Genomic DNA, 23191 nt, shown 5'->3' with positions numbered 1-23191 from the left:
TACGGGTTATGAGTGTGGCTGCCTGCCCCCCTCCCTTCTACCTGTGCCTTGGTGTGTGCATTCACCATGAGATGTGTGAGGAGAAGGGTCCCAGGGCTCAGGCAGGAGCCTAGAAAATGTTCCAAGCTGTGTTACTGTAGGGAGGTAAGAGGGCTGAGGGAAGACAGTGTAGTCCTGTTGGCTCTCCAGGAGGTTTTATACACCCTACTTATGAAGGCCCTAGGGAGGAGCTAGAGGCTGCTCTTGGATTACCATACATGCGATCCATTTAAAAGTTCTCTGACAAGGAATTAGCAGAGTCTTTCTAATGGGAAAGATTTACATGGTAGCTGGCGATGTGCATAGAGTATTCACGTAAACTTGTATACACTATGGATATGCACCAGAGGGATGCAGGGGTATAGGTGCATGCTATCATGAAGTCAAGGTTGCAGATGTTTCTTGCTTGCTAGGAAGATGAGTCAGCAGGGCATGTGCTGGATTGCCCTTTGGAGGATGCAGTGAGGGGATGTACCAGCACAATTAGGCCTAGAGCCACCCAGCTGGTTGGTCAATGAAGGAATGAGAGCAGATGATGTGGACAGTGAGGAAGAGAAGGGCTGAAATCTTAAGGGGCAGATATAGGAAGGGATCGGGTAGGATGGATGGCACTGGTTGGCAGCTGGATGTTGGGTTAGAACCTGATGGGCGGCCAGAGGGTTTTCAGCAGACAGATGGCCCAACTCAACTTCTGTCCTCTGCAGCTTGGTCCCACTGAAGATATCCCCAGTCTTAAGAAACCTTGACCCAGACACTGACTCCCTCTAGACTCTCAATTGCTCTCAAATCACCTTATAATTTCTAGTCCTGGAAGATAATAATTTGACTAAGATCAACACTACTTCACGTTGGGCTTAATTTATAAACCAAATTAGGTTAATTTTATTTAGATTTTTCTCAATGTAATAGGAGGGTTTTTTGTTTGTTTACCTGCAACTGTCTTTTGGTATTACTCGATGGAGGGGTTTTTAAAAGGTAGAAAAATGTCTATTATATACTGGCTTCTAAGATTTCTTGAGAATTAGCAAAATTATTTTGCTCTAGTTATTTATTTATTTTTTTTTTGAGACAGAGTTTCGCTCTTGTTACCCAGGCTGGAGTGCAATGGCGTGATCTCGGCTCACCGCAACCTCCGCCTCCTGGGTTCAGGCGATTCTCCTGCCTCAGCCTCCTGAGTAGCTGGGATTACAGGCACGCGCCACCATGCCCAGCTAATTTTTTGTATTTTTAGTAGAGACGGGGTTTCACCATGTTGACCAGGATGGTCTCGATCTCTTGACCTCGTGATCCACCTGCCTCGGCCTCCCAAAGTGCTGGGATTACAGGCTTGAGCCACCGTGCCCAGCCCTGCTCTAGTTATTTTTGTAATCTAACTTGTATCAATGTTTGAATAGATATTTAATGCTTTTTTTTTTTTTTTTTGAGACAGAGTCTTGCTCTATCACCCAGGCTGGAGTAAAGGAGAGCGATCCCAACTCACTGCAACCTCCACCTCCTGGGCTTCAGCAATTCTCCTGCCTCAGTCTCCCAGTAGCTGGGATTACAGACACCTGCCACCATGCCCAGCTAATTTTTTGTGTGTTTTAGTTGAGACAGGGTTTCACCATGTTGGCCACGCTGGTCTTGAACTCCCGACTTCAAGCGATCCACCCGCCCAGCCTCCCAAAGTGCTGGGATTATAGGCATGAGCCACTATCCCTAGCTCTTTAATGCTTTATAACAAGTACCTATGTGATATGCATCTTACTGATTTGGTCAGAGGTAAACATAACATTTTTAGAATTAAAAAAATATACCTATAAAATGCAGTCTGATATATAATGTTTATATATACTCTATACATATGTTTGAAACTTAGGAGTATGATTGTACTGTTAGTACTGAGAGTTAGCTTTCAGTGTTCTGGGTGCTGTGGAATTGTACAAATAGAATCTGCCCATTTAATTAGTAAGTCTGGAATTCCAAACAGTGGAAAGCTCCCCAGAGCTGCAGAGAAGAATCTAGCAGCATGCCACCTGCTTGTGGTAAGTACTGAAGCTTTGCTGTGTGCCACATGATTGTCAGATTTCCTCATCAAACAATTTATGGCGAATTCTGTCTCTTTTCAGGAATAATGGAGAATTCTGGAAACCCAGTCAGCATAACTTTAAGAAGCAGCAGCACTTGGTTTTTACCACCTTTAAATTAATAGTATTGCCAGAAAAATAAACAGGGACAAACAATGCCAAAATGATATTTAAGGACATTTTGTTGAAAACCTGAACTGTTTAGTGATTTGTAAATTATGGTCACTTAGGTATGAAATTAAAGTCAGCTTTGAAGATACTAAACTTCAGTTTAATGTTACAGCCACAAGCTCAACCAAATTAGAAGATCTGAGTTATTTAGACGGGCAGAGAAATGCTCCTCTCCGGACATCAATTAGATTACCATGGCACAATACAGCTGGAGGTAGGACACAGGAAGTTAAAGGTATTTATCCTTGCATCCACTGTGATAATGGTTATAATGAACTCATTCACTAACTTTGAAAGTCTGCGGTAACCAGCATTGAAGCCAACTGTTGTTTATAACATGATGAGAAGTGTGTTTGTGCTAAAAACATATCTGTGAGTTGTGCTAAGGGGTATCCTCAAACAGTTTGGGGCTTCTTCCTCAAAATATGTGATTAACTTGCTTCTGGAATTGGAAAAAATAATTGGGCAGTAAGTTATTTTGAAGTGAGGAGCAGTCTAACACTTATTAGGTGTTTTTTATTATTATTATTACTAACAAAGTATAAGCTTTATTTCAGTTCCTTGGACTGGACTGTGGGTGGTGGCACTTTGGGAGGGTGAGGTGGGTGGATCACCTGAGATTAGGAGTCCAAGACCAGCCGGGCCAACATGGTAAAACCTTGTTTCTACTAAAAATACAAAAATTAGCTGGGAATGGTGGTGCAGGCCTGTAGTCCCAGCCACTCAGGAGGCTGAGAAAGGAGAATCGCTTGAACCCAGGAGGCAGAGGTCACAATGAGCCAAGATCATGCCATTGTACTCCAGCCTGAGCAACAAGAGTGAAACTATCTTAAATTCCTTAAACTGCATTGGCCATGTTGTCTGTTTACATATAACATAGTTGTGTGAGGTACACAGCAGCCTGACCATGCAAGCAAAGTGTCATCACACCTGGATGAGAGCAGAACCCTGTTTCTAGAGAAAACATGTTTATTTTATTCGTACAGCAGGGAAGAAACACATCTTAAATGCAGTTCCAAATAAAGCAATGAGACATGGTTTGACCTCGTGCATGGCTTTCTCTAATCCTCTGTGTGTCTGCCCTGAGTCCTGAGAATAACTCAAAGCTGTGACCATACTAGAAAGTAATTTCAATAGGACACTCTAGGTCCAATAGGCTGTGATAATGGAGGTATTACAGAAGTATTAATAGAGCCAGATTGGAAATGCTTACAGATTGTAGTGGGGATAAAAGTCAGGATTTAATGTAACACACAAGCAATGATATTTGAGTTTCTTAGTTTATAAAATTATGACATTTTTCTAAAATAATGTTTTCTTTTTTAAAGCACGATTTGCTCCCTACAAGCCACAAGACATTTTGTTGAAACCATTGTTGTTTGAAGTACCAAGCATAACAACAGACTCTGTGTTTGTGGGAAGGGATTGGCTCTTTCACCAGATAGAAGAAAACTTGAGGAACACAGAACTGGCAGAAAACAGAGGCGCGGTGGTGGTGGGCAATGTGGGATTTGGGAAGACAGCAATCATTTCCAAGTTGGTGGCGTTGAGCTGCCACGGAAGCCGCATGAGGCAGATTGCTTCCAACAGCCCTGGTTCATCACCTAAAAGTACGTGCATATTTAATTACTTGTCTAGTTTATTAACATAAGATGGATGGAGGAAATTGCTGTTTGTGTAGACATGAAATACCAATTTTCCTCAAGTTGTTGCAGCTACTATATCAGGTTTGCAATCACGTGTGAAGTGAACTATTTGAATACATCCCTCTGTCATGATACGTAGTCAGCTACAAGCTGAGGCGAGGCCAGGATTCCCTGATGGCCTCCTGAACTGTAACCCCTCTCTTCCTTGAGGTGCAGGCAGAGATGGACCAGTGAGGCCTGATCAAGCGCCCTGGAGAATTTGAGGCCCTAAGAATAAGGAGTTGGGCTCCTGGCAGAACAAACTCAGATGGAGTCTAATGTGGAGTTCTTTTGTACCCTGTGTAGCACAACTGTGTCGCCCAGGCTGGAGCACAGTGGCACAATCCCGGCTCACTGCAACCTCTGCCTCCTGGGTTTAAGCGATTCTCCTGCCTCAATTCTGCATTGGATTTACCAAAATTATAAAGACATGAGATAGAGTAGTAGTTGACTATCTACTCCTTATTTCATATGCAATAAGCCCACTGTAAACATGGTGAACGAGAACAAGTGAATCATGCGAGATTCTTTAAGACCCAAAAGAATTCAATAGGTTAGGCACAGTGGCTCACATCTGTAATCCCAACATTTTGGAATGCTGAGGTGGGAAGATCATCTAAGCCCAGGAGTTCAAGACCAACATGGGCAACATAGGCAGACCTCGTCTCTACAAAAAAATAGCCAGTCATGGTGGCACACACCTATTGTTCCATCTACTCAGGAGGCCAAGGTGGGAGGATCACTTGAGCCCAGTAAACCAAGGCTGCAGTGAGCCAGGATTGTACCACTGCACTGTAGCCTGGATGACAGAGTGACAGCCTGTCTCAAAAAAAAAAAAAAAAAAAAAAAAAAAAGATGGAAACCAGAAATAGCAGATGGTAGTTCTCCAGGGAGGGGAACTGAGGAACTGATTGGGTGTGAGACAGATGGGGAACCTGTGTTCTCATGTGGACCTCTGAAATCTGGACCATATTCACTCCTTATCTATTAAAATATTCCCTGGGGCAAATCAAGAAGTATATTCAGTATCTCACCTTGCTCCTATACCGATGTACATAATGAAATGGGTCTTTCTCTGCAGCCTCTGACCCTACTCAGGATCTTCCTTTCACCCCGTTGCTTTCACCGAGTTCTTCCACAAGTGCTTCCAGCTCAGCTAAAATACCTCTTGGGTCTGGCAGTGCTGAAAACCAGAGACCAAGAGAGGATGCAGTGAAATATCTTGCTTCTAAGGTAATCTCTCTTGTTTTATGGGAGCATTCCAGATAGAGAGATTTGCTAGTTTGGTTTCTGAGAAGTAAATTGGAAAAAGGAGCTTAAAACAGAGACAACTGCTTAATGATAAAGTATAGCTTTTGATGAAATAATGATAAAGTTCTCCAAGTAAAAGCGCAAATGACAGTAAATACCTGTCTTAAGTCATTGACAGTGAACCTGATCCATCTTAAACAATGGTTTGAAAGAGTTCCTCAAGGCAGCAGAAGGTAGCATGTGTACTGGCCACAAATCCATGCTTATCTGTATATACTCTTCTTAATTTGATATGTGAGCAGGAGACTTTGGAGCTTTTGACTTGACCCAGACCTCTTCCCTGCACTCTGTTGCCTGAGGCCTTTGGTTCCCTCGGCTTTCTGACAGAGGTTTCTCCTGAAATTTTAATAGAGCCTTCCTTGGCTGACTTTCCCTTTCTAAATTCATGACCATCAGGGTCTTTGTGAAATTTTCCTAATGCTCAGCATCCATCACTGGATCACCAGCCACACTCCTACATTAAAGCATCACATCCTTTTCCCCTAGTGGAGCTACTTAGGTTTACCCGGGGCAGCAGTGGTATGAGTGAGTTAAACTGGAGAGCTGCCAGAGTGGGCAGCCATAGGGACACCTTGTGAGGAGGCCCTGTGGGCAGGTTGGTGAGGAAAGCTGAACTAAGACCTGCTCTCCTGTTCCTCCTCCTATTTCCTGGATGATTACCGCTCTTGACACCGTCAGCCCTGATGCTTCCAACCACTGGTCCAGAGCAGTCCTCTGGTCCTGAGTGGGTGCTTTGAGATGAGTGATGTAGTTCAGGCTTCAAAGCCATCCCTGTTTACAGTGATTTTCAAACCCCATTGACTGTGACCCACGTAAGAAATACATCTTACACTAGAGATCCAGTACTCACACATAATCACCCACATAACTAAAGCAAAAACATTTTAGAACCATGCTTATTCTTATATCCTATAATATACTCTGGTAATCCTAAGCTTATTTAAAACTGTGGCTCTAAATTCATTTCAAGGCCGGGCATGGTGGCTCATGCCTGTAATCTCAGTACTTTGGGAGGCCGAGGCAGACAGATCACTGGAGGTCAGGAATTCAAGACCAGCCTGGCCAACATGTTGAAATCTCATTTCTACTAAAAATACAAAACTTAGCCAGACGTGGTGGTGGCTACCCAGCTACTCAGGAGGCTGAGGACGGAGAATCACTTGAACCCAGGAAATGGAGGTCGCAGTGAGCCAAGATTGTGCAGCTGCACTCTAGCCTGGGCAACAGAGCAAGACTTCATCTCAAACAAACACATAAATAAGTAAATTGATTTCATGACCCATCATTGGGTTGCCAAGCTGCTTTTGTCAAACGCCGTGTGAGACCGTGGTACTGGACATCTCATGATGGCTTGGACATGCTTACAGGATCCTCCTATGTATCCCTACTGATTTCTGTCCAGGTGAGAGTTGGAGAGCAGCCAACTTTCTCTTATTGATTATAAATTTAAACCAAAGTCTCCTGACAACTCCAGGCTGGCCAGAGAAAAGCTGTTGCACATTTGCTTTTGACATTTGTTTTTTTAAGAGTCTGCAGACCTGGGATTTAATCCCACATCCTTGACTGACTGTGTCAGGTTGGCAAGGCATCTAACGTCAGCGTCTGGTGCCCTCGGTGATGAACTGTGGCTAGTGGTTCTTGTCCTATTTCCTGCAGGGGCTTGCTGTGCCCAGTGGGACAGCAGCAAGGTAGATATTCCCAAAACATGCAGTTCTTGGCATGAGTGCTTTGCTCTTCTTTGCCTTCTTACTTTGTACTTTGATCTTTTGGAAAAGCGTTGCATTTTTCTTACATCTACAGCATGTCTCTCATTCCCAGCAGCTCTGTGTCTGGCCCTTTTCTGGGGTCCCTCTCTCAAACAACCTGCTGCCACTGCAGGTTTCTTGGGACAGGGACTATTCCTTTTCCTCTCAGAACTTGGGCAGCTTCCTCTCTCTTCCAACTTGTCTCTCCACATGATAGGCAGAGATTTGGTGATTTCGGGTTTCATTCTTCAGACAGCGTTGACCCTGTTGAACTTCTCCACAGGGTCCCTTGATGCAGTGCAGGTGTAGGGAGGTGTCAAGGGCTTGAGTCCCCCTGACCTGGGGAAGGAGCTGCTGTGACTCTACAGCCACAGTCTCACAGTCACCGGCTTTATCATCTGCCTTTTGGGATCAGTGAAAGGGTTCCCTAAAGAGGTGGTGCTGCTCTTGAGAACAGAAACCTAGTGAAGATGGCACTTTTTGATGTTGAGAATATTAAGATGGCTTGGAGCTGTTCTGAGCCAAGGCAGTTAGGTTTTATGAATGCTGTTTATTTACATTCAATAAAAAGTAACTTGTGCTGATTTTTATGCTAATCAAGATGGATTTGTGGATGCAGTTAAAGGTCTGAAAACCACACAAATGAAGGAAGGAATAAATAGGACAATTATGCTAACAAATGACTCAGTCTTGGGGAATAGACCTCTGTATCTTGTAGTATCTTGTTATCTCTGCGAACGGGCAGAGTTGCGTTCCCGTTTGAGATCGCAGAAGCTGTGTGAAGAGGGTGAGGTGATGCTGACAGTTCTGCTTCCCCCTAGGTGGTGGCCTACCATTACTGCCAGGCTGACAACACGTACACTTGCCTGGTGCCGGAGTTTGTGCACAGCATCGCAGCTTTGCTCTGCCGGTCCCATCAGCTAGCTGCCTACAGAGACCTTCTGATAAAGGAGCCCCAGCTACAGAGCATGCTGAGCCTCCGATCCTGTGTGCAGGACCCAGTGGCAGCTTTCAAGAGGGGAGTGCTGGAGCCGCTCACAAGCCTGAGAAATGGTACCTCACAGCAGCTACCCACAGCCCCCTCTTAGTAGTGGTGCAGCATAATCAAGTAGTCCCCAGAGGGCGGGTGGTCAGCTGGGCCCTGGGGTAGAAGTGAGGTGGAGCAGGGAGAGGAGGTGGAAGCCTCAGTGCCCATCCAGTCCTCTTTCTCAGAACCAGCCCCATGAGGTCCCTCCTATACCACCCTTGTGGTATAGTGTTAAATCAAGAATGAGTGTGACGACTGAGCAGTTCTAAAGTAGTCAATTTGTAACTGCGGGCTGTTTAGATGACTTGCACCACAGAAGACTGTTGCATATTTTGCACTCCTAGGTATTTAAGGGGAATAAGTTAATTATTTGGGGGAATTTTCCAGCATATTTATTTGTCAGGACCTCTGCTCAGTTGAACTGACATGTTAAAGTGACTTCTAAAGGTTTCCATTTTAATTTTTTGTTTCCAACAAGGTAGAGGACATGAGTGACTTGATGGGCCCTTCAGTTTCCCATCCTCTCTCTCCTTGACTCCTCACTTTTTGAGTTCGTTTACCTGCCCACCTGGCACCACTGCTGGAGGCTGCTAGAGAGAGGGGTAGAAAACAGATATGTCATCATTTCTTCTCTATTGCCCAGGCAGAAAATCAGCACTAATAAATAGAAAACCAGATTCAGGCTTGCGTGGAAGACCCCTGTTGGAGGAGTCAGTAGCGTGGAGCTCTCACACTGATTGTGTTGCTTGGGCCAGGCAGTTTGCCCTGGGTTGAGGGCAGCAAGGGGGTCAGTTTTCCTTCCCTGGAAACCACTGAGGACTCTCATGGGGGACCTAGTGATCTTTCCAGATTTGGCCTCTGTATGTGTTTTTTGTCTTTGTGTGGCCCACCCCAGTGACAGTGGTTTATGAAGAGCTGACTGTATTATATACATGAGTGAGATTCTGCTAATGTGTGTCATGCAATATGTTTCTGTTTTGTGAGAACTGGTTTTCTTTTGGCTCTGAGCTCCAGTTTTCATTATAAATTTAATAGAAAATATGCTTCTGTGAAAACTGTTTCTTGTGCCATATGTAAACCTTTTTCGTTTCTTCTAACACTGTAAACTGGGCGTTAAAATACACTGGGTGGTGCTGTCTTATAGAAATGTATAATTTCTTAATTTGAAAAAATTATTTTATCCTTTAGAGCAGAAAATTCCTGAAGAAGAATACATTATTTTGATAGATGGCTTAAATGAAGCTGAGTTTCATAAACCTGATTATGGAGATACACTTTCTTCATTTATTACCAAAATTATTTCTAAATTTCCTGCCTGGCTAAAGTTGATTGTGACTGTAAGAGCAAATTTTCAGGTAACAAAGAATTCTCAAATATCTTTCCAAGTCCCCATATTCTAATTTTACAGTGATAAATATTAATAAGAAAACTATTGTAAACCACTGAGCTGCTTGAATTGGAAGCTATGTTAGGAATTTGAAACATTAGTCCAGAGAGCCCCCCCACCATGGGTGAAATGCTGACCTTTTTAGCCCCAGACATATTTATCAAGATGTCAGGTACATTTCCTGTTAGCATCGAATTGCAGGTTCACTTTTCAAATGGTGGCAGCTAGCCCTGGTTACTGCCATGGAGTGTGTGGGGCCAAGAGGCCTGCCAGAGTTCAAAGCTACTTCTGCTAGTAGTTATTTATATGGGTTTGCTATGGGGCTTTGTGTTTTTTGAAGGAAAAAAATGAAGGTGATTTTTTTGCTGCTGTTGTTGTTGAGTCAGAGTCTCTGTTGCCCAGACTGGAGTGCAGTGGTGGGATCTTAGCTCACTGCAGCCTCCTCTGCCTCCACCTCCCAGGTTCAAACAGTTCTCCTGCCTCAGTCTCCTGAGTAGCTGGGATTACAGGCATGTGCCACCATGCCCAGTTAATTTTTGCATTTTTAGTAGAGATGGGTTTTCGCCACGTTGGCCAGATTGGTCTCCAAACTCCTGACCTCAGGTGATCCACCTACTTTGGCCTCCCAAAGTACTGGGATTACAGATGTGAGCTACTGCACCCGGCCAAAGATGAAATATTGTTAAGGCCTATTCTCAGAGATCTATTTTTTAATAAATATGAGGTAACATTTACAGTGAGGGATAAGATGATTTTTGCCCTCCGTCTTCCTCCTTACTTGAACCCTAAAATTGTGTCTTAACCATTGACTCCTTCTATAGCCCCTTTTTCAGTAAAGAGTTTTAGACATTAGATTTTGATTTTTGCCCTTTTATGCTTATAATTATTTTAAAACAGGATTTGGAATTTTTTCTTAATAAAAACTGAAATTAGACCTCAGTTGAACTTGATGCTTGTTTTTTGGGCATTCAGTTTGTATTTGCAGTCATTTTTTACACAATAAGCACAATTTGGCAATGGGTAGAGCACAGGAACCAGGAATCTTACATTCCTCTTCCCAACTGTGTAAGTTTTGAGAGTTTCAGTAGCATCCATGTAAAATGGAATAACTGTATTCTGCCCTCTTTATTTACATTGTTATATTAAATTTGCACATCCATTTAAATACTTAAGAAAAAATGGTGGGAATTTTTTTTACAAAGGCAGAACTCTTCTTTGCTGCTAGATGTCAGCTATGCTTAATCTTTGGAATGCGGAAGAGATGAGAAGAACACGTGGGGCTTCTGGGAGCTGAGGATGATCTGTTTCTGGGTGCTGGTTACACAGGTGTATTTGACTTAGTGAAAATCAGTGACACTGTGCAATTTGGGTACAAATCATATGTTCGTATTTTAGACTTCAAAAGTTTACTTAAAAAAAAGCAATTTAAAAAAATAACATGCTGTACCAAAGTAGGCAGCTTTGTTAAAACATGCTGTCATGGAGACACAGCCCAGTGGCAGTCTCAGATTTCCTGGTTGGGTTACACAGCCCTAGTGTTTGATGTATAAAGAAGGATGCCTCTTACCTTGGCGTCTGGCCATGTTCTTAGATGCACAGTGTTGGTTTATGTTTGTCCTTGTTATATAAGCAATTGCACAGTGTAAGGATTATGGGTATCAAGTCACCCACAGAGTCTTACTGCCCCTACTGGCCCTGGCCTCATTGCCACTGTCTGCGCAGGGCTCTGACTCTGCTCACTAGGCTCAGGGTCCTTGGATGAGGGTCTCGGGAGAGCATTTACTGATTCCATCTCCCATCAGGATTTCTTTCACATAAGCTTTTTATCTTCACCCTATCCTATTACACGTTTTAATACAAAACAATGAGTCCCTGTAATCCGTGAAAATCCTCCTTGAAAGAAAACTAGTGAATCTGGTTTAAAATGCTGCTAAAATAAAAAAGAAATTTCTGTAGAGTGTGACACTGTGGGTTTTGGTTTTTCCCCCCAGGAAATCATAAGTGCGCTGCCATTTGTCAAGCTTTCCTTAGATGACTTCCCAGACAACAAAGACATTCACAGCGACCTGCACGCCTACGTCCAGCACAGGATGCACAGCAGCCAGGACATCCTCAGCAACATCTCCCTGAATGGCAAGGCTGATGCCACGCTCATTGGAAAAGTGAGCAGCCACCTGGTGCTGCGGAGCCTCGGCTCCTACCTGTACCTCAAGCTCACCCTGGACCTCTTCCAGAGGGGCCACTTGGTCATTAAGAGCGCCAGCTACAAGGTGGTGCCCGTGTCTCTCTCTGAGCTCTATTTGCTACAGTGCAACATGAAGTTCATGACCCAGTCTGCCTTTGAGAGGGCACTTCCGATTCTCAACGTGGCCCTCGCATCCCTCCACCCCATGACAGACGAGCAGATCTTTCAGGCTATTAATGCCGGCCACATCCAGGGGGAGCAGGGATGGGAAGACTTTCAGCAGAGGATGGACGCCCTCTCCTGCTTCCTCATTAAGAGGCGAGACAAAACCCGCATGTTCTGCCACCCGTCCTTCAGGGAGTGGCTTGTTTGGCGATCAGACGGGGAAAACACAGCCTTCCTATGTGAGCCCAGGTACAGAAGGCGCTTTCTGTCAGCTCTTTGCAGGGAATCTTGTGTGCAGCTGGGGAAAGGATTTAAATGTGATGCACATGTCTTAATGGAAGGGCAATCCAGAACCACTAATTCAGTGTTGCTGCTTTGTTTTCTTATTTTTCTTCCTTTTTGGCAGAAGGATGGGCAATGGGGAATTCTCTATACAGAAGTCGCCTTCTAATTGCTGGCATTCTAGGACTCCCTTATGGATGTTACATGTGGATAAAAGAGAAGCTGGGCTGTACCTGTCTGATCCTTCCTTACTCTCCATTCTCTCATGGAGCTCTGTCTCCTCCCCAACGCAGCTTCTGTAGGGTCATGCATGGGAACGTGTGAGATCAGCCCCGAGGAACAGGGGACATCTCGAGAGGGTGTTCACTGTGTGTCTGCGGACTGCTGTGGGTCCTCAGCACCTCCACTCCCCTGCCACCTCTTGACATTTAGTGACTTATCCCAGGTATCGGGTGTCTCTCTGAGCCCAGAGGGAGCACCATGATCCAATCTAGCGTCCCCCCTCCACACGCCTCACCCTTTGTCGATGAGCTCTGTGTGGCTGACTGGACCAGGCTGGGATACAGTTCTCCTTGCTGCCTGGACCACTGTTATCACCATGGGTGGGGAGGGAAGCCTGTCTGCTGTGTGGCCTGGTAACAGCGTGAGAGGTCAGGAAGTTTGAGAGTGCAGATGCTTTAAGGTAAGTGTCTGGCAAGCCCCCGACTTCACTTGGCCTTTGCTTTGGCCTGCATCTCCACTGTCTTCAGTGGCTTCCGCTCTCTGTGAGTCCAAATTGCCCCCTGTTCTACTAACAGGGCTGGCAAGCTGCTCAGCTGACCCCTTAGGCCTGTCATGGGCATTTGACCAGATGCTGGGATCCAGAAATGAAGAGACAAACAAGCATTGGTGAGCCCTGGGAGCCTCACAGCCACTTTCCTCCCTCTGAATATTAACTGAGCATCCGCTGATAGGCCTGGCTGCTGTTTCATGTTGGGGCTGTCACTATTTTCTTAAGTATCACTGGCTGAAGGTTTGTTGTTATCTTTTGAACCTGGTTCAGGGCAATAAACTAACATCCAGGTTATTTAGCCAGACCATAATAGCTAGGTGAAACATGTGCTGTGACATTTCTAGCCAAGTAAGATTACTTTCTAGGGAAAGTCCAGTCATTTTCTAGGAAGATTGGCTATAGTCGAGTTTGTAGAGACACAAAAACAAATTGAAAGACTCCAACAGGAGTGTAGGTTTGTGACTGGGTTGGAGGCTGAAGTAGCTGGACTGTAGTCTTTATTAAGCTTTGCTTCATTTTGGGTATTAGGGATCATTAAGGTTATATAGCCTAGGTCAGAGGTAGGGTGGGTGCCGGGCTCCTGAATGCCACTGTGTTCTTAAAAGCAGGTGTCGGGGCATCCCCTGGGGCAGGACCTGGACTAGGTAGAGGCAAGAGAGGCACCCTTGGGTGCAGAATTTAAGGAAGCACCCACTTTGGGGTGGTGTGAGTTGTTGGCATTTTCCCAAGACCCCTGTAGTATTTGCGCTTCATTCAACTGAGAGGATATAGAACAGTGTTGGAAGGAAGCTACTGGATTCAGTTCAGCAACAGTTTCTGTTAAACGCAATTACGTGCAAAGTACTGTGGCAGACACAGAAACTCCTGGCACAAGGTCCCTATTCTCAGGGCTTCCCCCACAGGGCAGGGGAGGCAGGAAGTGACATGCAAGAGGGAGGCACACTTCACGTGGACTTCAGGAGAGGGAAAAGCTTCCAGTGTGAGTGAAGAGGACTGGGGAGGTGATTTTAAAACATGGTGATGGTGAGTTGGACCTTGAAAAATGGTAGCATTTCTTCCCCCACTCCCAGTTGTATTTTTGCCCTAATTATAAAGGGAGAAAATTTCAACCCCCAGACAAGGACAGTTCACTTTTAATTTTTTTATTTCTGCCTCTTTCTATAGCATTTTAAACAATATACTGGTCATCTTTTTCTCTTGGAATTCTTGTCTGGGTTTTCACTTAACGCATCACAGGCATTCTACCAAGCTCTTAGAAGTCTTAGAAAAGTGTCATTTTCATTTTTTCATGGTTGTGCAAACTTCCTAGGAGGCAAATTATTATGTACTTCACTATACCCTTGTTAGATTTTTGAGTTGTTTCTAGATTACTTACAAACAGAACAACCTGTTGTGCATATCTTGGTGCCTTACAGATATGGATTCAAATCCTCCATTGATTCTTGTATATTTTTCTCTGCACAAAATATATTTTAATCCTCCATGCCTTCCTTACCTATAAAAAATATGAGCGTCTTTTCACTGAGTGTTGGTAGCTATTAAGATCTTAAAAGGATATACTACCTCCCTTCTTTCCTTTCTTCCCTCTTAATTTTGATTATTCCCTAGGTTAGCATTCCAGAAATAGAATTATGAAGTTAAAGAATAGTTTGAGTCTGGCTGGGCACAGTGGCTCACGCCTGCAATCTTAGCACTTTGGAAGGCAGAGGCGAGTGGAACACCTAAGGTCAGGAGTTCGAGACCAGTCTGGCCAATGTGGTGAAGCCCTGTCTCTACTAAATATAAAAAATAAAAAATAAATTAGCTGGGAGGGGTGGCAGGCACCTGTAATCCCAGCTACTTGGGAGGCTGAGGCAGGCAAATTGCTTGAAGCTGGGAAGTGGAAGTTGCAATGAGCTGATACTGCGCCATTGCACTCCAGCCTGGACAACAAGAACAAAACTCTGTCTCCAAAAAAATAAAAATATAAAAAAATTTGTTTGCATCTTTATTCATATCACCTAGACTTAAACATATTCATATTTTGCAATATTTGCTACATTTATTTCTTTTTAAATTGAAGTGTGTTAAATTGTTAACATAACATTACTTTAAATAGCTGAATATACATCTCAGAGATACTTTCATACTTAGCCATGCTATTACTACACCTAAAATATTAATGCAAATTCTTTTTTTTTTTTTTTGAGATGGAGTTTCGCTCTTGTTACCCAGGCTGGAGTGCAATGGCGGGATTTTGGCTCACCGCAACCTCCGCCTCCTGGGTTCAGGCAATTCTCCTGCCTCAGCCTCCTGAGTAGCTGGGATTACAGGCACGCACCACCATGCACAGCTAATTTTTTGTATTTTTAGTAGAGACGGGGTTTCACCATGTTGACCAGGATGGTCTTGATCTCTTGACCTTGTGATCTGCCCGCCTCGGCCTCCCAAAGTGCTGGGATTACAGGCTTGAGCCACCAGGCCCGGCTAATGCAAATTCTTAATATCCTTAAACGTTTAACCATGCTCACATTTCTTCTATTTTTTAATATGTTCATATCGGGACCCAAAAAGTCCATAGAACACATTTGATTGTCTCTTTTAATCTATAATTTCTCTCCTCCTCTTTTTTTCTTTTTCCTCACAGTCTATTGTTCAAAAAGAGTAACTGGGTAGTTTGTTGTGTATAGTTTCCCATTGTCTGAATTTTGTGTCCTCATGTTGTTTTTTTCATGTGTTCCTCTCACCCCTATTTTCTATGAATTGGCAGTTAAGTTTAGAGGCTTGTTCACATTCTGTGTTTTTCTGCAAAGACAGTAGGTGGTGGTGAGTACTTCTCTCAGGAGGCGCATGACATCATCATGTCTCTGATGACCATTTCCAAGATCCATCAGCTTTTTGGGGTTGCCCCAGGCAGTCTCATCTAGAACAGTCCCCCGTTAGCTCTGTTCTCTGTTAACTCAAAGAGTGAGTAAGGCGTTAGTAGGTGGAACAAGGCTGTTGCACACAGGAGGAGCTGTTGAAGACGTCGCATCAGCCTGAGCAGGCCACGTTCTGCAAGAGCGAATCTAGTTTGATTTGACCTTTTTTCATGGAACAGAGGAGATGAAAGAGCAGACAGAAAGAGTGTGCAGGGCACAGAGAGTGTGGGGCCTACTGTACCAGTCAGGGATGGGGACCTGGTGGGACTGGGGGTGGAGACGGGCCTTCCTGACATGAGGTGGTCATTGTGACTTGCCCTCATGGGCAGAGTAGAGGAGGAGGAGCCAGAAACTAGGTGCAGCGTTGCTCTTGGGAAGGGTAAGAAAGGCAGACGGTATGCAGCAGGCTTTGCAGGGCCAGAGCTAGTTTTAGTTTTCAGCAGTTGAGATTATGAATAGCCATTTGTCCCTGGCAGACAGGTTCCAGAGGCAGACCGGGTCGGGAGGCTGGAGGAGAAGTTGGCAGCTGAAGATCTGGCATCACTGATGGAGAGGTGTCTGGCATGACTTGGTGAGGAAGCTTGTGTCACTAGAGGACAGATGGCACTGGGCTTCCAGGGCGTGGAGGAGGGCTTCAGGGAGGGACTTTATGGACCAAAGTGTTGCCAAGAGGTGAAGGGAAATGAGGATTAAGAGGAAACCTTTGGATTTTCAGTAAGGGAGAAGGGTCCTAGATCATTAGGAGACTCCATCTGTTTGGTTGAAAGGAGTGAAAGAGGAGGGAGCCAGCATTCTGGGATGGGAAGTGGAAGGCCTTTAGGGGGCGGGCAGGTTTTTTTTTGTAACACAGCAGATTGGGATATTGTCAGAAACATCATTGAGAGAGTGAAGAGAAAGATCCATAAAGAAGAAATTGGGAATGCGAGGAGGAAAGAATGGGGCCTGAGTGAGGGGCAGGTTGCCTTCTCTTTGTTCCTGTGGAATCTGTTCACACCACCCAGTTAGCTGACTTACCTTTCGTTTACATGTCCCCTCCCTTTGCTGAGAGCTTCTCACGGGAAGCACCTTGCATTGTTCCCCATAGAATCCCCCTGTCAGACGTGGTGCCAGTGCTAAGGTGTAGCTGTGAATGAATGAAGGAGGACTCATGCTCCACTGGTTAAGATCACAGGCTCTCCTGTCCAGCAGACTTCAGTTCAAATCTCTGCTCTGTCATCTACTAGCCATTTGGTCTTAGACAAGTTGCTTTACCTGTTCAGGCCTCTGTTTATTCATATAAGCATATGGGGGTCATAATACTTAGGTTGTGCAGGTAAATAAGATAATTCAGTTAAGTTTCTGCATCTGGCATAGGTTAAGAACTTGATACCTGCAAGAACTGGAAATGAACAGAATCATGAATGCAGATTGTCTTAGAAGGGGGTGCTTGGTCTCAAGAAAAGGAAGGCAGGGAGGAACAATGAGCAGAGTATGCAGGAGCATAAGTGGAGAGCAGTGGCATGGGGAGTTGTCTCCTCAGAAGTGAGATGCTCTGTGCTCACCTGGGAGCACTGGAAACCTTAGTTCCAAGCGGTATGTGGTCATCACTCTCCAGCCATGGTACTTAGTGTGTCTTTGTGGTGGACACAGTTGACCTGGCCACAGAGCTCAGCCAACTGGGAGACTTAGGAGAACTTAGCCTGTGGTTGGGAGAGTGCTTCTGACTGACAAAATCTGGGCCAGATTGAACCCTGGGATCAGCCCATGGGTAGGACCTAGAGAGGCCTTGGGGGCCCTGTAGCACTAGAGAGACGCCAACAGCGGTTTCCATGGGGACAAGGGAATATGAGAGGCTCTCACTGGAGGGGTGTCCTAGGCTCAAGATTTGGAATGTAGAAGGTGTCCAGGGGTGACAGGGTATGTGCTTATTGGAAAATTCCAGGCCATTACAAGACATTGGACAGGACTCGGGGCAGTGTGGCCTTAAACATCATGCCCTCCTCTGTAGTATAAAAACTGATTCCTTAGCCTCCACCTGCCTTGATTTCCTCCTGTCTGCATGGTTTACAACCTACTTGAGAAGCAGGCATGCATCTGGACAGATGAATGCAGTTTAAATAATGTATGCTTTTAATCATCTAGATTAGCAACTACTAGGATGTTTTTTAAAACATGTATATGATGTCTGTCTTTTCCTCCCTGCTTTTCCCCAGTGAAACAGCAGCTCAAAGTTGTCAGGATGATAGAAATGAAAATAATTTATCTTGGATAGAAGTCACTGCTATTGGAATAAGCAGTTCTGTCATCTAGAAACTAGTTGGCTCAGACAAAGGCATGGGGTCCACAGGAGGACAAAATGAGTCGTACACACATGGAGGGCAAATGGGCAGGATGGTACCCTTCACAAAGGGAAATGGGCAGGGAAATGGGTGCTGTTGGTTGGATGTCTACCATGTGCCAGTCGCAGCAAGCCCACTTATATGCCTTAGCCTTCTTCTCACCACAAGAACTTGTGTGCCATCCAAGCCTAGAATTCTCAGCATTCCTGATCATGAGCTGCCACCTAGCATGGCGTGGCTTTTCTCTCCTTCCCAGTGTGAGGCCTTGTCCTTTGTCTACTGCAGTTGGTGATCCTGAGGAAACCTGAAGGCCAGGCCCAGAGATGGTTCTGTACTCTGTGTCTATTCATCCATGTATCTCAGAAACACATTTGATTATTCACCAAGTGATGGGCACTTTGCTAGGCGTTGTGACTCAGATGACACCCTTAGTCTCACAGAGTTTACATCTCTGTGACAGGCATAAATCAATGACTAAATGATGGGTGGTGGATTGAGAGTGGGTCTGCAGTGGGGTGGAACAGGCTCTTCTGCCATGAGCCCTTGTGTTTCTTCCCCTAGGAACGGGCACGCTCTCCTGGCATTCATGTTCTCACGTCAAGAGGGCAAGTTGAACCGCCAGCAGACCATGGAGCTCGGCCACCACATCCTGAAGGCACATATTTTCAAGGTGAGATGCACACCAGCTTGGGGAAGGGTTTCTTTGTTGTCATTTTGAGGTTTTGCTTTGGAGATTTTAGATGGCTCTGTCAGTCATCCGAGAAACCCTTTACACACCTCAGCCCAAATGCAACCTCTTCCCACTTCCCCTCTCCAAAAGCAACCGCTGTTCTGACTCAGCCTGGGCATTTCCTTGCATTTTGCTACAGTTGATTGCTCAAGTGTGTATCTGAGTGCTGTGGTTAAGTTTTACTTCTTCCTACCTTTAAATCTCTTTTAAGTTTCTTTTTTATTTAAAGGCTCTACTTTGTTGAATACTTTGTGTTTCCTTGTTACTGATTTGTTTGAGAATCTGAGTTCCCTTGACCTGGGTGATTTTGTACCACATGGACTTTCTGACTGTGCTTGTTTTTCATGGTGCAGTTTAACACGTTCCTCTTTTCCCTGGGTTTCCTATCATTTAGTAGTTGTATGTAGAGGCTTAACCATTTCAATCGTTTTTTACCCCTTTCAGGGTGTCAAGATTCCAGTTCTGAGAGTTTCTTGGCCAGACACGGTGGCTCACACCTGTAATTCCAACATTTTTGGAGTCTTAGGTGGGTGGATCACGAGGTCAAGAGATCAAGACCATCCTGACCAACATGGTGAAACCCCATCTCTACTAAAAATATAAAAATTAGCTGGGTGTCATCGTGCATACCTGTATCCCAGCTACTGGGGAGGCTGAGGCAGGAGAATCTCTTGAACCTGGGAGGTGGAGGTTGCAGTGAGCCGAGATCACGCCACTGCACTCCAACCTGGCGACAGAGCGAGACTCTGTCTCAAAAAAAAAAAAAAGTTTCTTACATCAGGAGGCACAGCATTTGTGCTTGCTTCTCATTTTGTGTTGCCATCAGTCATTGCTGGTCACTGCCTGGACTCATTCATTCGGTGTTACACCTGGTGATGTGGTTATTTTATTTTTTTTTGACATGGAGTTGGCCAGGTTGGAGTGCAGTGACACAATCTTGGTTCACTGCAACCTCTGTCTTCCCAGAGGGGAGCAATTCTCCTGCCTCAGCCTCCCCAGTAGCTGGGATTACAGGTGTGTGCAACAGAGCGAACTGGCTAATTTTTGTATTTTTAGTAGAGACAGGGTTTCACCATGTTGGCCTAGCTGGTTTTGAACTCTTGACCTCAGGGAATTTGCCCGCCTTTGCCTCCCAAAGTGCTGGGATTACAGGTGTAACCCACCATGCCTGGACTTTTTTTTTTTTAAATGAAGTTTTGCTCTGTTTGCCTAGGCTGGAGGGCAGTGGTGCGATAATAGCTCACTGGGCTCAAGGAAGCCTCCCACCTCATTCTCTTAAGTAACTGGGACTGCAGGCACCCACCACCATGCGACACTCGGATGGTGATACTCTGTCATTTATAATTCCTCTAATTTACTTCCATAAAGAGAAACTGGCTGGGTGCAGTGGTTCACACCTGTAATCTTAGAACTTTGGGAGGCCAAGGCGAGTGGATCACTTGAGGCTAGGAGTTCGAGACTAGCCTAAGCAACATGGCGAAACCTTGTCTCTACTAAAAATAGAAAAGTTAACTGGGAGTGGTGGCATGTATCTGTAATCCCAGCTACTTGAGAGGCTGAGGCACAAGAATCGCTTGAGCCTGGGAGGTGGAGGTTGAAGTGAGCCGAGATTGCACCACTGCCCTCCAGCCTGGGTAACACAGGGAGACTGACTCAAGGACAAAGAAAAAGAGAAACTCTGATCTGCCATCTCTCTCCCCAGGCACACAGTTAACCTAGTAAAGGCAGGCTGATTCCTTGACCTTGGTTTCAGGTAGTGAAAGCTTGCATGTCCAGGCGTTCTTTGTGTGAGATCCCATGCCTTCTGCTGGTATCAGCACCCTCTGTGGCAGACCTGTTTTCAGAGTGTCCCTGCAGGTGAGAAGGAGACGTTCAGGCAGATCTGTCTCTGATTGTTTCCAGGGCCTCAGTAAGAAGACGGGAATTTCTTCAAGCCATCTCCAAGCCCTGTGGATCGGCTACAGCACTGAGGGGCTGTCCGCCGCCCTGGCCTCTCTCAGGAATCTCTATACTCCCAATGTGAAGGTGAGCAACCCTCCTGCACAGAGAGGCGGAGACCCAGCCCTGGCCACCTGCTGGCTGTTCCTCCAGCAGCCCTGCTTCCCTCTTCCCTGGGTGGTGGTGAGAGGACGCAGAGGAGCTTCTAATGATGTGCTTCCCTGATCACACAGGCCCGGGCGCTCTGTTATTCGTTCTTCCGGAAGTTTAGCTTTTCTGTGGCGGGAAGATGTAGGTGGTCAGGGCTGCTCTGTGCACATATGATGAATGTTTCTCAGTGGATGTGATAAGGAAACAGTTTACAATGGAAATCAAAAATCAGAGAGATTTCTAGGGAAAATGGATTTTTAAGTGGCCTGGGTTACTAACCTGGACCATCTCTTTCAAGTTCATGGGAAATTAAGCATTGACAAGTGATGCATAGAGATGAGTACATGGAAAAACAATGATCACGGTTTCATGTATGCGTATTTCTGCCTATGGAAAGGGTATCAGCGCGGCCTTCTGTGGAGCCAAGAGCTTCTTCACTTTTTGGTCAGTGGCTGTCATGTCATGATGTTCCACTCAGTTTTTTAAGGTAGATTTTTCTTCCTGATTTCATGTAGCCTGGGAATCTAAAGCACACAGAGGCCAAGTAGCCTGCTAAGGCCACCAAGACAGTTAGGGTCCACGCCTTTCAGCCCCAGGCCCTGATGTACCTGCTGCCTGTGGAAGCTCTGAGGCAGTTTAGTGAGCCCAGGTCTTCCCCCTGAACCACTCACATTGTTTCATCTTTCATTTCAGCTAAGAGTATATCTTTTGGCTTCTTCAAAACTAATAAAATTCTATAATCCTAAGAAAGACAAGAATAAAAATGGCAATATCTGTTTTCATACTTTAATGAATTTCTGGGCATAGAAGTTATTTTAATATGGAGATAAGTAAATGGGAAACATCTGTTGAGTACAAGTTTTTAAGACAGTAAATGTAAACTTGCAGCATAATAATGAAATGAGCGTGGCCCTCCTGGAATTATAAACTTTCCTCTTTAACATATGTGCGCTTTTAAGAGTTAAATCATTTTTACTTTGTTTTGTAAAACTCCAGTGTCACCTACATCTACACCATCCCCCAAATTATTTCTATAATGTGTTATAGAATCTCAAGTCTTTTCATTATCCTTCTGTTTCTTTTATCTTTCAAGGCGGGGGGGAAAGGTTTTCACAGGATCTTGAACAAATTACAGTAATTTTAAATTATGCATGCAATTAAGGAACTTTTTTTAGAGCGTATTAAATGTTGTCATACAGGAATGAATGTCATTTTGAACAATAATTGCAGTTTGCCACTTTGGTAAATTAAAATGACTTGTTCTGGGATGATTACTTGATGCCAGCTGTCTCTAACCATGTCACTTCCTATGGCCAGGCTGGGATGGGCCAGCCTGGGCCCTGCTGGCCCACTGGGGTCCCATCTAGTCAGTGGTTTTGTTGTACCATCTCATACTGGTGGCCAGTCACAGGCTGTGGCCTCAGGAGGATTCTGGTTGCAAATCTTTGCTCAGCTGACAACAGAAAGGAGAGGAGAACAGGAGCTAGGCATGGACTTTGGCCTAACTTCCCTTGGCCGGAGATCTAGTCATATCTTGCATCACAGTCAGGCAGGACACGTTCAAAAACAATTGTGCTTGTGTGAGCCTCCAGTGGACTTAGTGGGAATGCAAGCGCTGCGCCATGACCACCCTGGACAAGCCTTTTCTGGTCCTCATGATCATTTGCCTTGCATACCCCCAGCTCCCTTCCTGTTTTCCTGTTTTCATTAAATCCAGAAGGATAGAGATACCACCACTTCCAAGTGTTGTCCAAGAAGGGCTTCTGTGATCATGGTCAGAAAATTGCCATATCGTTGGTGGAAAATCTATAGGATTAATTATTTAAACAAGTTCCTTCAGTGCAATGCAGTCTCAGCCAGGGCCGCTGCCTCTGCCACCCGGCTGCTCTGTGACTGTCATTAACTTTGTGCTTAGTGCTCAGCTCTGCCTTACTCCCTCTGAGCCTTGGCATTCTCACCTATAAAGTGGAGACACCAAAGAGCCTGTCTCTCGAGTAATGAGAAACCTACCTGAGATGTTGAAGTTACCAGGGACATAATGATGTTTATAAACATTAATGATGTTTATATGAGTTGTTACAGTGCTTTGCCTCATCTCTGGAAACAGTGGCTCTGCTGCAGGCACCTGGGACATCTGGATGTGCCAGTTGGTGCTTGTTAACAGGAGCTGCCTACCTTGAGGATGTGATGGTTGCAGGTGACTTACCTCTGTGAGGTGTCCCTGCTGCTCTGTGCTGGTGAACAACCCAGGGTGGGCATGCAGGGTGATGATGACAGGAGGGCAGATCTCCATCCTGTGCCTTCCAGAGGTCAGGAACCT

General features: G+C 45.1%; 1 protein-coding gene across 9 annotated transcripts in view; it reads left to right on the top strand.

Moving 5' to 3' along the window:
* Window positions 1–23191, top strand: part of TANC1 (tetratricopeptide repeat, ankyrin repeat and coiled-coil containing 1) — a 277351-nt gene that overhangs the window by 197866 nt on the left and 56294 nt on the right. For 7 of the 9 annotated variants that reach the window (XR_012517747.1, XM_074399627.1, XM_010329971.3 and 4 more), the window contains 8 exons: window positions 2389–2511; window positions 3605–3886; window positions 5043–5194; window positions 7839–8070; window positions 9233–9399; window positions 11423–12030; window positions 18615–18723; window positions 20686–20808. Coding sequence is in view for 8 of the 9 variants with exons in the window: in XM_074399627.1 (XP_074255728.1) it covers window positions 2389–2511; window positions 3605–3886; window positions 5043–5194; window positions 7839–8070; window positions 9233–9399; window positions 11423–12030; window positions 18615–18723; window positions 20686–20808 (1796 nt within the window). In the remaining variant the exon portion in view is untranslated. The remainder of the gene's footprint in view (window positions 1–2388; window positions 2512–3604; window positions 3887–5042; window positions 5195–7838; window positions 8071–9232; window positions 9400–11422; window positions 12031–18614; window positions 18724–20685; window positions 20809–23191) is intronic. The other 2 variants (XM_010329951.3, XM_010329959.3) reach the window with 1 other exon arrangement.

Source organism: Saimiri boliviensis, chromosome 5 (genome assembly GCF_048565385.1).
Source record: "Saimiri boliviensis isolate mSaiBol1 chromosome 5, mSaiBol1.pri, whole genome shotgun sequence".
Lineage (NCBI taxonomy): Eukaryota > Metazoa > Chordata > Mammalia > Primates > Cebidae > Saimiri > Saimiri boliviensis.
This window is presented reverse-complemented; position numbering and strand designations above follow the sequence as displayed.